Source organism: Tachypleus tridentatus, chromosome 8, assembly GCF_004210375.1.
Source record: "Tachypleus tridentatus isolate NWPU-2018 chromosome 8, ASM421037v1, whole genome shotgun sequence".
Lineage (NCBI taxonomy): Eukaryota > Metazoa > Arthropoda > Merostomata > Xiphosura > Limulidae > Tachypleus > Tachypleus tridentatus.
This window is the reverse complement of record NC_134832.1, coordinates 31,747,406-31,761,852: the sequence shown is the minus strand read 5'-3', so window position 1 is coordinate 31,761,852 and position 14,447 is coordinate 31,747,406. Positions and strand designations below refer to the sequence as shown.

General features: G+C 35.7%; 1 protein-coding gene across 4 annotated transcripts in view; it reads left to right on the top strand.

Moving 5' to 3' along the window:
• The window catches only part of LOC143222105 (protein saal1), a 44,630-nt gene that overhangs the window by 13,292 nt on the left and 16,891 nt on the right, over window positions 1–14,447 (top strand). For all 4 annotated transcript variants that reach the window (XM_076448050.1, XM_076448051.1, XM_076448053.1 and 1 more), the window contains 2 exons: window positions 9,377–9,538; window positions 13,627–13,710. In XM_076448050.1, coding sequence (XP_076304165.1) covers window positions 9,377–9,538; window positions 13,627–13,710 — 246 coding nt within the window. The remainder of the gene's footprint in view (window positions 1–9,376; window positions 9,539–13,626; window positions 13,711–14,447) is intronic.

Below are 14,447 nucleotides of genomic sequence, written 5' to 3'. Positions count from 1 at the left end.
CTCTTTTCCATCAAGATACTTTTGCACACTTCAGAATAGATTATAATCAGATGGGGCAAGGTCTGGAAAATAAGGAGGATGTGGAAGTTTTTCCCAGTCTAGCTCTTCAATTTTTGCTTATGTGATATTTGCTGTATGGGGCCATGCATTATTTTGGTGTAACATAATACCTTTAGGAAAGAAAAGGCTTCTTTTCTTTCATTGCAACATTCAAGTGCTCTAATTGTTGACAGTAGAAGTCTGATGTAATCATTACGTTCAGTTGCAGCAACTCAGTGATCACACCAACAATATCCCACTAAATGCTTAACAAGGCTTTTCTAGGGTGGAGGTCCATTTTGGGCTGTGCTTTAGCCAGTTTACCTGCACTGAGCCATTGTCTGTGGCACTTAACATTTTTATAATATATCCGTTTTTTGTCTTCAGTCACTAAACTGTCCAAAAAAAGGTGAGTTAAGTTCACGAGAATGCAGAGAAATAAAAATGTCCACTCTTACTCTAAGGTTGGCTTCTGTCAAATCATGGGGGACCCATTTTCCAAGTTTTGACACCTTTCCAAGCTGTTCCAGATGACAGTGAACTGTTGAATGGGTTGAATTAAGCTTCTGTGCTAGTTCTTCAATTGTTACAGCATAATCTTCATCAAGTTGAGTCAGCAGCAAGTCATCATTAAACTCGACAGGATGACTTGAACATAGTTCATTTTTGCACCATAAACACCTTGAATGCTTCTTGTAGTTTCTACTGCACTATTGCCCTTTTTAAACTCATAAAGCATTATATGCCTAATGTGCTCTTCAGACACATCCACTTTCATAAGGGTTTATTTGATTAATGATCTGAAAAAGTGGAGTTGGGTTAGTTTCTTTTATTTATCTGAACATTTTTATACATGCTCGACTACACATTTTAGTCATTAAAGCCTTCTACAAAAATAGAAATGATGATGTGCTTTCTGTTATAAAGTTTCAGACATTACTTATTGGGTGGCCTCATGTATTTGCTTTATTAATATGCCTGTTCTCAACTGTACTAAACATGGACTTGCATGTGTAAAGCAAAAGGGGATAAATGCTTATTCCTTCTATCTCTTCAGTTGAATAAATTGGGAGCAGTCTGCTTTCTAGTATGTAGTTTTGTGGCCACCTGTTGCATTGTCTCCATTATTGGTTTTCCTTCGGACTTTTCACAGTGTCTTATTCCTGTTGTTTTTATATTGGAATATGAGAGTTCTTACCACTTACCAGTCCTGAATTGCTGGGCTGGTGGACCTTGGAGGAGTCCTCCTGAATTTGTTTGCTTCTATTCAGTGTTCTGCTGGTGTAGATGACATGTGATCCGCCAGTCAAATGCAGCACCTCCATGTGGTGTGTACAGGAGATTGATGTTGCTTCTAGATACTATGCAGTTTTACCCAGAGTGTGAGGTTGCTTATATTTTCTAGATGTGATTCACTTCCATGCAGTGGGACACAGAGGATGATATTGCTTTGGAGTACATCTGTCACATTTCAGTTCATCCCATGATTAGGATTTATCATCCTACTGTCACTTGGATGTCAGTTTAAAGTGAGTGGTAGGTAGGTAGGTATTCAATGTTTATTGGCACAAAGCTACAAGGCTATCTGTGCCAGACAAGATGTGGTACAGTATAGGTATAGAGCAATTAAGGTAAAAAGTAAAATATGTAAAATTAGGAACTGCCAGGAAGACTGAAGCAAGAAGTACACCCTTGCTGTCAGTCACCTGAAGTTGGCCTTTTTAGTCCTGGGTTCAGTTCAAAAGAAAAAGAAAAACTAAAATGGGTAGAATTAAGACTTGCCAGGAAGACTGAAGCATAAAGATCGAATTTGCAGTCAGTCATCTGAAGTTGGCCTTTCCAGTCTTGGGTTCAAGTCAAAATAAAAATTGAAATGTGTAAAAGAAATCATGTTAAAACACTATATAGTCCAATAAAAAACCTTAAGTTAAGTGTAAAAGACCAATGGCTCTTAAAAGTGTAAAAACATGAATGAGATGGACATTATCACCTATAACATGGGCCAAAGTCAAGGGCAAACCTGCCTTACAAATATCTTTAAAATGGTGTCATCGTTCTAGGTTGTAATGACGGCATGATAATAAAATGTGGATGATTGTAATCTGAGTGCCACATAGACTACACATTGGTGCAGCAGTACCAGATAAAAGGAAGTGGTGGGTTAAAAAACTGTGACTAATGTGTAGCCTTGCCAAAACAACCTCCTCTCTTCAATCCTTACAGAAGCAAGAGGGCCAAAGACCTAGAGAAGGTTTGATTTGAAAAAGCTTGTTATTGTGTTGCTCATTCCAGGTTGCCTGCCATCTGGTGTAAGTCTGGATTTGATAACTGGACCATAGTCCATATATGGAATGGGCACTGGGATGATAGATCCAGAACAGACAGACTTTGCTGCTCTGTTGGCCAGCTCATTCCCACAAATACCAACATGACCTAGCATCCAAAAGAATTGGACAGAGACAGACGAGAGAGAAAGATGGTCCAGTTTGTTTTTGATAGTGATGAGAACAGGGTAGTGACTATCATGGAATGATTCCAGGGCTAATAGACAGCTGAGTGAGTTTGTATATATTGTACAATTTGTATATTGCATTATTTCAATATGATTTAGGGCAAGAGAGATGGCATACAATTCAGCAGTGAAAACAGAAACTGTAGGTGGGAGTCTCTGTGCCACAATCGAACTGTCACAAACCATGGCAGAGCCCACTGAGTAACTTAATTTGGAACCATCTGTATATATAGGAATGGATGGATCATATGAAAAATGTTCAGCAAAGAAAGAGTGATATTTCCAAACAGGTGTATCTGTTTTCCTCAGATGACTCAAAGATAGGTTACAATTGAGGACAGTAATCTGTTATGGTGGAATAGGCTGATTTGAAGAAACTGCAATGCTATACAAGAATAAATTCAATTCTTCTAATTGTGCCTGGATATGGATATTAAAATGAACAATGGCAGATTTTCTGTTATTAAAAAATGTGGTCCATTGTGGTTGGAAAACACAACTCCAGGTAGGATGCTGTAGTAAGGATCGAAGTTTGGAAGCATACGTTAGAGACAGTTGCAAATGGTGAATATATAGAGGGGGTTCATGAGATTACACATACAGACTTTGCATGGGAGAAATACAAAAAGTTCCAATGCAAAGCTGAAGCCCCTGGTGATGGACAGGATCCAACATTTTCAGTGCTGAGGTTCTGGAAGAAACATAAACCACAGACCCATAGTCAAGTTTGGATTGGATGAGGGCACGATAAATTTTGAGTATGGAGTATCGATCTGCTCCCCAAGAAGTAGAAGAGAGGACACAGAGAATGTTCAATGCTTTTAGACATTTGATATGAAGTTGCTTGATGTGTGATATAAAATTTAATTTACAATCAAATATAAGATGTAAGAACTTTGCTTCAGGGACGACAGGAAGTACAACGTCATCAAGAAGGAGTTCTGGATCTGGGTGAATTCTCCATTTGTGGCAGAAATGTATACAAACAGTTTTAGAGAGTGAAAGTTTAAAACCATTTGCCGTGGTCCACTTCAGTATCTGATTGATTGCAGTTTGTAGCTGCTGCTCAATAAACCTCATGTTTGATGACTGACATGAGATGTGAAAGTCATCAACAAAAAGACCATTTGCAACTGTAGGGGATTGCTGTTTACTGATGGCATTAAACTTTATAATGAAAAGTGTGACACTCAGAATACAGCCCTGAGGGACTCAAGGTTCCTGTAGGAAAAAATGAGAAAGTGTAGAGCCCACACAGACTTGGAATCTGCACTTCATTAAGAATTGCTGAATGAAAAGGGTAAGTTGCCAGGCAATCCATATGAGTGAAGGTCTCGTAACATGCCATATCTCCATGTTGTATTGTAAGCTTTTTCTAAATAAAAAAACAGTAACAAAATGTTGTCACCTTAAAAAGGCTTCTCTGATTGATGTTTTAAGGCGAATTAAGTGGTCTATCATAGGGTGTTGTCTTCGGAACCCACACTGAGTAGGTGTGAGGAGGTTGTTTGATTCAAGAAACTAAACGAGATGGGCATTGATTATCCTCTCTAAGATCTTACTGAGACAACTTGTCAGAGCAATGGGACAGTAATTCAAAGGAATCGTTGGATCTTTCCCAGGCTTCAGAATTGGGAGTATGATAGCTTGTTGCCAAGTATCTGGATAGACTTTTTCCTGCCATATCTGATTAAAGACAGCTAGGAGAATAGTAAGAGAGTTCTGGGAAAGGTGGCTTAACATTTCATAATGTATATTATCAGGTCCGACTGATGTATTGCCAGACCGATGAATTGCAAGAGGGCGATTGTAGTCATAGGAATGGTCAGTTGAAAAGGAAAGAGGCAGATGCTCTGCCTGTGTTTTAATAGCTAAAAAGGAAGGGGATAAGTTCAAAGAGCTAGATACACAAGAGAAGAAGTCCCCAAGGGTATTGGCAATGCTCTGTGCATCTGCAACTTTGTGGCCATCAGATATTAAAGTAGAGAGGGAGGCAGAAGTATATCTTCCACTCACTCTCTGGATCTTATCCCATATAACTTTTGTGCTGGTGGTTGAAGAAATGCTGAAGAAATCCAAAATTTCTTCTGGCTTTGACGTCTAACTTGCCGAGCATGTGTACAGGCTTGCTGAAATGCAATGCGGTTTGAGAGCGTGGGGTATCTTCGAAATTTATCTCAAGCACGATTCTGAGTTTTCCATGTTATAGAACAGATAGAATTTCACCAAGGGTGGGGATGCCGTAGAGAACATAGAGGTTTTAGGGATGCATCGAGTAGCAGCTTGTATAATACTGTTGGTTACTGCTGCTATACAATTATCTATGGATGATTTATATAAGATGGCAGGATCAAGTTTCAGAGAGTAGTGAAAGAAGGCCAGTTGGCCTAGACCAACTTCCACTGAGGTACATGGGTCAAGTGGTACTGACCTAGGCCAATCTTTTGTAAGATGATGGGAAAATGATTGCTACCTCATGGATTGATGTCAACCTCCCAGGAAAAGTGAATGAATAGCAAAGGGGAACAGACAGAAAGATCTATAGCTGTAAATGACTGACTAGGTGCATGAAATTATGTGTAAGAGCCAGTATTGAATAGAGCTAGCTTGTGGTTCAGGAGCATATGCTCTATGGTGCCTCCTCTCATATCAGTACAGGAGCCACTCCAGAGGGGATTATGCCCATTGAAATCTCCCAAGATTAAAATGAGGGTAGGCAGTTGCTCAATGAGGGTATGGAGGTCTGATTGATTACAATGCGTTTCAGGTGTAAGGTATAGAGAGCAACTAGTGATGGTACAACCCAAAGAGACACCGATGGCTACAGCCTCCAAGAGTATGGTCAATGACAGGGATTGGGTGGGCACATGCTGATCAACCAGCAGTGCAACTCCCCCCATGTCTCTGTCCTACATATAGCCTGTCGTTTTGGTATAATGAATAGTGTCAGATAGTAACCGTGTTTGTAGGCTGTAGAAATGTTTCCTGCAAAGAAAGACATATGGGATGATATCAATCAGATCTTTGATATCAGTCACATTTGGTTGGAAAACTTGACAGTTCTATTGGATTAGTGTGGCCATGTGTAATTACTTCAGAGGAGAAGACTGTAAAGAGCCCTTCTGCTTATGACCGTGTTTTTTTTCTTTATTGAATGTGGGTCTGTCGCCCTCTATGGATCCTGCTCTAGCTTGAATGGTCGGGTCTGAATTTATCGGTACACGTACTAATGACTGAGGGCACAGACGAGTGGTTTGTTTAATTTTTGGGGTATCAGGAGAGTGAGACCCCATGGAAACATCTTGACTTGAAGAAGGTGAAGTTTGGCAATGACTGGAAGGTGTAGTCAGGACAGAGATGGAAGGAGACACTAATTCGTGAACTGTGTTGATTTTGGGAAGTGTTTCATTAATATTTGCTGGTGAAGATTGTGTAGGGGATAGGATAAGGTCTGTTTGGACTCCTACTGTATTAGTAGAACGGGTTACAGCAGCATAAGTTTTGGACGGAAGAGGTAATAATAATTTTCGAGCCTCTGTGTAAGTGAGATTGTTAACTGTCTTGAGATGTTGTACTTTTTTTTCTTCTACCCATTTAGGGCAAGAGGTAAAATAAGAAGGATGCGTACCAGTACAGTTTATACAATGTGGTTCGAGTTGGCATTCGGTGGCATAATGTTTTTTACCACCACTTCGGGCACAGGTCAAGGAACCGTGGCAAGATTGTTTTGAATGACCAAATCATTGACAATGGAAATATCGTACAGGATTTGGAATATAAGGTCGCACCTTACAATTCAGATATCCTGCTTTTATTGTGGTGGGAGGACGTGGTACAGTAAATGTTAGTATTAGAACATTTGTTAGTTCCAGAATTCCATCTTTTCGAGTGAAGATTTGGCATACTGCTGTGACACCTTGGCTGGTGAGACCTGCGAGGATCTTCAATTTGGGGACAATCCTTAAATCTCTTTCAACTATGACTCCTCTGGAAGTATTCAAAGTGGAATGAGGAGTAACTTCAATGTGTATGTCCCCCAGGGCCTTTGATGTTAGGAGGAGTTTGGAATGCTGTGATGAAGATGTTTCCAGTAAGATGTCTCTCGAACGTAGCTTTTTTACCGATTTAGGGGAGCCAGCAAGCCCTTCTTAGCTCTTCTGAATAAAAAATGGGGACATTGCCCTAGAGGTTTGTCACTTAAGGAGTGCAAAATTAGAAATAACAGGACAGATTCAAGTGGTGAGTTAGGCTGTACAGATTCATCAATGCGTGGTCGTTTTTCAGTAGGCTGGTTTTTCTCGATGGTTTCAAGTTGTGTTATTTTTCTTTGTTTTAAGATTATCCATAAGAAATAGAAAATTTTTCAGTGCCCACTGCCCCAACCACCATGGAGCCCTACAAGGGGATGCACTACAGTGCCTTAAGGGCACTTCAGCAATACCAGGGTTTTGTGAGCACTATACCTGAACACCAGTGTCAGACACAATGTCCACAACACCTTTTGTGGATGTCCTGTGCTGGTACTTAGCTGACCCTGGCCCAAATTGACTAGCTGATTGATCCTGGAGGGGCCATCCCAAAACTGCCCATTTACAGGAATTCAAGGCCAAAGTGGTGTGTTGGAGTTGGATCCCTCAACCACCAGGATTCTCTCCTCCCCTTCATGGGTTACCATGCACGGCAAACATGCAGGTGGATGTTTAGATCCCAAAGGAGGTAAACTGTAAGAACAGAGCCTTCTCTGGGAGGTCCCCTCACCATGTACAGGAATCCACATCGAGGGGTTAAAGTGAGTGATTTTTAGATTAGAGCTGAACCAATCAATATAAATCCTCATTTGTTGGTTGTGTTGCCTTTTCCTTGCTCAGTTTGCCCAATAATCTCCACTTTCATGCAATATGTCTCTTAGATTGATGTTGCACTCAACTTCTGTGTAGCTCTGCTCACAGTATGAGGTTGTTGTACATTTCTCAAGATGATCCACTTCCATGCAGTGGGACCTAGAAAGTGGCATTGCATTCTGGCTTCTGTGTAGATTTATGTGGAAGATGATATTTATTGGGGCAATAGTTCATCATTTGAAGCTCTACCTAAGGGTGTTTTCACTACTTAGGGTAGTTGTTGTCCAGTGGAATGTTTGCCTGATTGAGTTCAAGTTTGATATGACCTGCCACATGGGCACATTTCCTATCATCATTCAGATGTTGGGTTCCTGAATGTGAGGTTGTTGATTTTGTATTTGTGCATAGGGCTTCATGCCATAGATCAGTTTGTACATTATATCCTTCCATTCTTCTTAATTTGAGGTGAAGGTGGTGTGGGTCTTCCACCTGCCATACTTGGTTTTGGAGTGGAGTTAACCAGTCATTTATGTTCCATCATTCCCTAGCCACTCTGAACCTTTTATTTTAGGTTTTCTTATATTCCTGTCTGTAGATAGTTCTTTTATGGTCTTCTTTTCAATGGGAATGACCTACCATCATGCTGTAATTAAGATTCTAACCCAGTTGGTTCTCTTTTCCATTTTGGTTGTGCTCCTATTTACACACTGGGCACAGAGTATACCTGGTGTGAAAGTGGTGCAGTTCTTCTCCCAACTGGGATCACACTTCATTAGTGGTATTTAGAGGTTTTTGAAATATACTTATTTTCCATCTCTATTTAATGTGGGATTCTAGTTGTACATGTAAGAGGAGGTAATGTACTGTATTGGAAGTTATTATTTACTGATATTAAAACTATATTTCTATTAAGTACTCATCTGTACTCATATTTCCCACCGTTCCTCCTCACTAAAAACTGGTGCTTTTTTTTTTCTGCCTAATCTCAAGGTGATAGTTCAGTAGCATTGAAGAGGGAGTTACATGCATCAGAGGGTGTGTTGTACTCCTATTGGTTGAGGGCTGTAGCTTGATGATTTACATGTGAAACACATTAAATATGGTGTACATGGGAATTCAAGACCTATGGCATGTAAAAAGAAATGCATATAGAGGGCAGCACTGAACAAGAATACCTACATATCTGAGAAACATATTTTCACCAAGAAAAGTAATAACATTCAACTTGCTTTAGCTAGAAGGTGAATTAGTGCCTTAATATAACTAAAAATTCATAATTGAACTAAACAACAGTATGAATAATAAATGAACAGAAAACAAAGTCATAACAAAATAAAAGCAGAATTTGCTATCTCACCATTATTTATAAAGCATTTAAGCATTCATAGAAAACCCAGAATATATTGTGCTTTAATGTGTAGTAATTCTAATTTTTTTATATATAATGTAAAATCACAATGTCTGTCAAACGTAATGAATGGTGTTGTCACTTTGAAAAGTGAGATCCATGGTCAGTTTTTTTTATGTATTTTTATGAGTATCCAAACCTAGAAGTGACTACTGCAGTTGGGAGAATACAGTATCAAAGTAAAAGTGAATTTCACAACCAGAAAAATGATAGAAATACAAAATCATTTTTTTAAAAACTGAAAAAAACATTATGTTTGAAAAATAGAATATTTTATGCATTGTGAGAGGGGAATTCAAATTAGAAGATATCAGTGAAACACTTTTATTCTGGAAAAGGATAAACAATATTAATTTTAATGTTACTTACAATATTTTAAAACTCTCATTCAAAGTTCTTTGATATTTATGCCATTAAGCTTACCAAATTTGTTTTCACCACTTCTGAAAAAGCCCCGAATCTTTTGAGCTATATAGTATTAGTACACAGAGTAATTTTGAAAGCAGTATTAAACTTCGGTGTAACATAGTGAAGTTTTTATCAAGCTAGACATAAAGCACTCTGACTGTTCTTCAGGCTGTGGAGAAAGAGGATGAGAAGCCAGAAGCAAGTAGTGAGAAAGAACAAAATGAAACAAATAATTCTGGTAAAGAAGAAGGTGATAAAACTGAAGTTCTTGAGCTAAATAAAGAACTTGAAGAAGAGCTCTGCACCTTATGGGATATGTCGGCAAACAATGTGAGTAAAGACGACAACTTTGTTCCAAACATTCCCATGCTTATGTGCAGTAACATGTCTGAAAAAATAATTGATGGTTTTAACAGATAGTAATGATTACTTTTGAGTAATTATAAGTCAGTAATACACCATGCTATTTTTTATATAATTACTGACTTATAATGGAGTAGGACTAGATGAAGAGTTCAGGATGTTCAGAGCATTCCACTCATTCTTGTCTGAAATTAATTTTAAAAAACCAAACATCTAGCTGTCCTTCAATTAGCATATGATATCAAAAACAAACATTTGATGATGGTGTTTTCATTTGGTTAGTTTATATATTACCAAAAAAAGCTTTGTTTTCTTTTTTTGTTTTCTTCAGGTTTTGCATAATTAGCACAACTGGAGTCTACAACAAAGCAGTTATGGTCTCAGTCAGTAACTGATTATTTTTAAGTTAATACAATGATAAGAATGTCAACTAAACATTGCCATGGTAAATTTTCATGTTCTAGGCAGTGTGTAGGCTTTAGAGATTTGTTTTAATCAAAGACACTATTGTTTAAGACAACTACAAACTCTTTTACTTGTTACAGGATTGATTTTCCATGGTGTTGAAAGCAGAACTGTTATGAGAAGGATTTTTTTGTTTATGGTAAATTTCCAAAATAAAGAAATATGCACATGATATGACTGTACATGTAATGATTTTGGAAAAAAAAGGAAAGGGTTATGAAAACGGGCATTCTGTTTACATATTCTGAAACGTGAATTCTGATATGATAAGCTACCTCCTCATACAGAAATACTATTTCCCTTGTGCATCTGCTCATTAATTTTGCATGACACAAGCCTTCAGCTAACTCCCACTGATGTGCATAACATGAACTGCAATGGTGTGTGAAGAAGTCTTCATGTGATTATAGCTCTTTACCAGTAAAACTGATTAGTGAAACTGATGTTATGTAATTGTACTTTGTTGTTCTTGTTATTTAATAATTATTCCATTTTGGGTTTCATTCTTTATAAGGTAAGAGCATGATAATTGAAACTTTTATATTACAGAATATATTAATGTTGTCTTAACTTTGCTTCACATATTTAGATTACTTTATGGGTGTGTCATCAGTATAGATTGACATTAATTAGTCCAAAATAATATAGTGGAAGGTTTTCTTCTTTTATGTAAAACAATAATGCAACTTTATTTATGGTGTTACATGACTAACTTCAAAAATTTAGTTGGTTTCACACTATAATTGTGAAAATAAAACATAACTGTGGCTAACATGGAGGTGTTACACGTTCTTTGTTAACACAGTAATACTGTTTTTTTATGAAAATGCTTTCTGATTTTAGTCTTATTCATTCCATTACAGTTTTCAAATTTTGCAAGATAGAGTTATTTCACCAATTAATTGATGTTGTTTTAATTTTTATTTTGCTTAATAATTTTAACTTTAGGATATTTTTAGAGTTTCCAAAACTATCAAGGTTTTACTTTGGCTAAGTACTTGTTTCACTTATAAATAAAATGACTCATGTTGTTACAAAGTACTTGATTAACTGCCTAGCCGTAAATATGACACTTAATGCTCTAGTGTTGTTGTAAACACTCTTATAAACATATATAACAATACTGAATTGTCTGGGGTAATAAATCCAAAGTGTACAAAGTACTGTGTATATATATTAAAGATTTCTATTCTTTTTCATGAGATGTGAAATTGAAAAGAGAATCTGTTATGTTGAATTTTAATGCATTTTTTGATTGGCCATATTCTCTGTTGTGGACTGTAGTTTTGTCTGTTCAAGGCTCATCAGTACAGGCTGTGTTAAATGTATAATATCAAATAATGTATTTGACAAAATGTACTGTTATTCACATTCCTAAATTAATATAGGTTTTTTTATGATGAAGTGAAATACCCCACTGATATTGTACGCAATATTATTGTAACAGGTAACTGAATAAATCTGTTATTGTTTCTTAATGTTAAAGGATACAGTTACATAACCTGTGTTTTTGTGTGCAGTAATTTAAAGTAAAATAAAAAGTAAATTGTTTTGCATGAAGTGTGAAGTACTTTTAGCTTGAAAAAAAAATTAATATTTTAATTTTTGCACAGTTGCAAACAGGTTTTGCCCATAAATAATGGAGTTTTTTTTTAAAACATTTCTGCTGACCCAAGAGGATAATATTATTGCTAATAAACTACCATCTTTTTGGAATATATTTTCCATTTTTTTGGTCAAATGTTTCACTTAGTTTTTGTGTGGACCTTGGTTGAGATTTTGCTATGGTACTGCAACGAGTAGTTTGGTCATTTAGTAATGAAATACGGGTTTGAAATTAGCTATAAAAAAATTTAAATATGATTTGGTGTAGCAAGAATTAGGCTATTATCTCATAGTATAGTAAATATATAGATTTTCTTTAATCATTTTTGTGTTTATGAATTGTGAAAATACTTGTGTGTGAAATTATTTATGTTTAAAACCTACAGAAATTTTCTTCAATGAGATGTCAGATAACTTTAGACAAGGTAAGCTCATACAACTTGGAGATTGATTGAATAGGTAATTGAGAAAGCTCAGTAGACAGTAACTAGCATATGGTGTTTGAAGAAGGTTTTATTATTATCAGATACAAGTGGTTTACCTAGACACAGGAACATATATGAAAAAAAAAGAAGTTACAGGACTGGAAACTATGTAACCCTTTCACTGTCCTGTACATTGCTTCAATCACAGGACAATATTGAAGTGTCTGAGTGTCATATGTGATACACAGCTACATTTATTTAATATACAGTTAATGTTAAATGTGTCAGTAAAGAACTGGCTGCTATGGTTCATTGTACAAGATTAGAAGGAAAATCGTGATTATGAGATGTAATCCTTATATGTGATTTTCAAGCCTTTGAATAATAATCAAATTGTGACACATTTGAGAGTCGTATATGATACACAGAATTTTTAATTATTAAAATTCTCTACTTCACTCTCTTCCAGTAATATAAGAAGGATATACTTCACTCATAATAATTGAATAATAAACATATCCATAAGAAATGTTAAATGACCTAAAACAGGGAAAAGGCTAAGGCTTATTAAAGATATATTATTTGTTTGAAATGTCAATGCTTTTTAGTAGATAGTTTTTTTATATAATGGCAGTGTTTGCAAACACTGCAGTTTTTGAATGTTTCTGGGAAACAAGGTCACTCGGATGACTGTTTCTGAAACATAATGCTGCTGTTTGTTCCATCGGTGGTGCTGTGAACTTGTACCCATTTTATAAAGTTTTTAAAGAATCCAGAATAATGTAGAACCTTCCAGAATTATTTAAAATAACCTTTGACATTCTAGGATATTCAGAGTATGCAAATATGTTGTGATTCACATATTAAAATGTCAAGTACTTAAATGTCATTGAAGATGGAAAAATGTTTGTAAACATATATTTATATATTCAAACAAAATTGGGGTGGGGTGGGGTGTGGTGAATATGATGTAAATATGAAGGTGATAAAATAAAGAAACTAGACTTTTGGAGGTAAATCACCTTATGAACTATGGTTCTGTTTTCTTGATGCTTTTGAGTAAGTGCTTTTTTTCAAGACAGTAATAAGCCTATCAGTTAGTGTATGTAATTCAGTAATTTTTACATGTTTACACTTATTGTAAGTTGTGCTATGTATACTGAGTATTATAAACTAAATTATGACATATTAAATAGATTAAAGTATATCTAGGACATTTCTCAATATCAAATACATATTTTTACACAGACACACTTCTACTGTATATGACATATTTATATTTGTATTGTTTACTGGGCTTTGGGTTTCAAAATGTACATATCTATGTGTGTATATATGAAATACCTTAGACTGCATTAGAAAATAACAAGTTTGTGTCTAAACACTTAACATTGTGAACTTGTAACCATGGTATAAAGTTATTAAACAAATAAAAAAAAGTTATTATATTTGATGATTTAGATAACAAGGAGTACTTCCTATTATAGCCATGATTCTTTAGTTTTTGAAGACCAATACTGTTACCTTTCTTATAGATGTGTATAATCTGTTTTTGTGTAGGATGTAGCACATTTTCTTCATGAGTTTAAAGCGAGCAATATTTTCCTGGGTGTGATAGAGAAAACAAAGGCTCCAAGATTAGCAGTAAGTTTTGAAGTCTTAAATCTTTTTTTTGTGATGAGTTTATGCCCTTAAATATTAATTTAGATAATGCTTAAAAGTTTCATGCACAGAAACTTAGAGAATGGCAAATTAAGGTGGGGAAAAATTTATAGTTTATTTTCAAATGAGACATGTGGAGAAATTTGATTATATCTCATATAATTCAATAATAAACACATTTTTATGTGTCTGAATGCATAATAAAGCGTGAATTTAATATTCAGTCACTCAGAAATAAATATTAAATAATATTGAGTCTGTAATTCTAGCTGTATTGTGCATTCAAAAATTGTTCATAACTGAAGAAACTAAATAAACCATACAGAATACCAGCAGTTTATCGTAATCTCCAATCTCTTTATTTTCTACATTACATTTGTTTGTTGGATAAATGTGCATTAACCCTCAAGCTACAAACTTTTTATTAAATAGTTCACTATTATTTGGGTGCAGATATTGAATAATTGTTAGATTTTGTCTCTTGTAACACTAAACATAAATAACCGAGTCAGAATAATTGGGTCAATTCATTTACTGTCTAAGTAAAATACATAGGAGACTTAAGCAGTAACTAGTGGGATTGATTATATCATTGATCTGCTTTTGTTTAAAAAGTTGTTTGTGTTGTTATTTCATTAGGGATCCTGTAACTGATATAGTCTTAGTCACACAAGCAATTTGATGCATAAGTAGTTTAGAAAGATGTGTGTAAAAGTAGG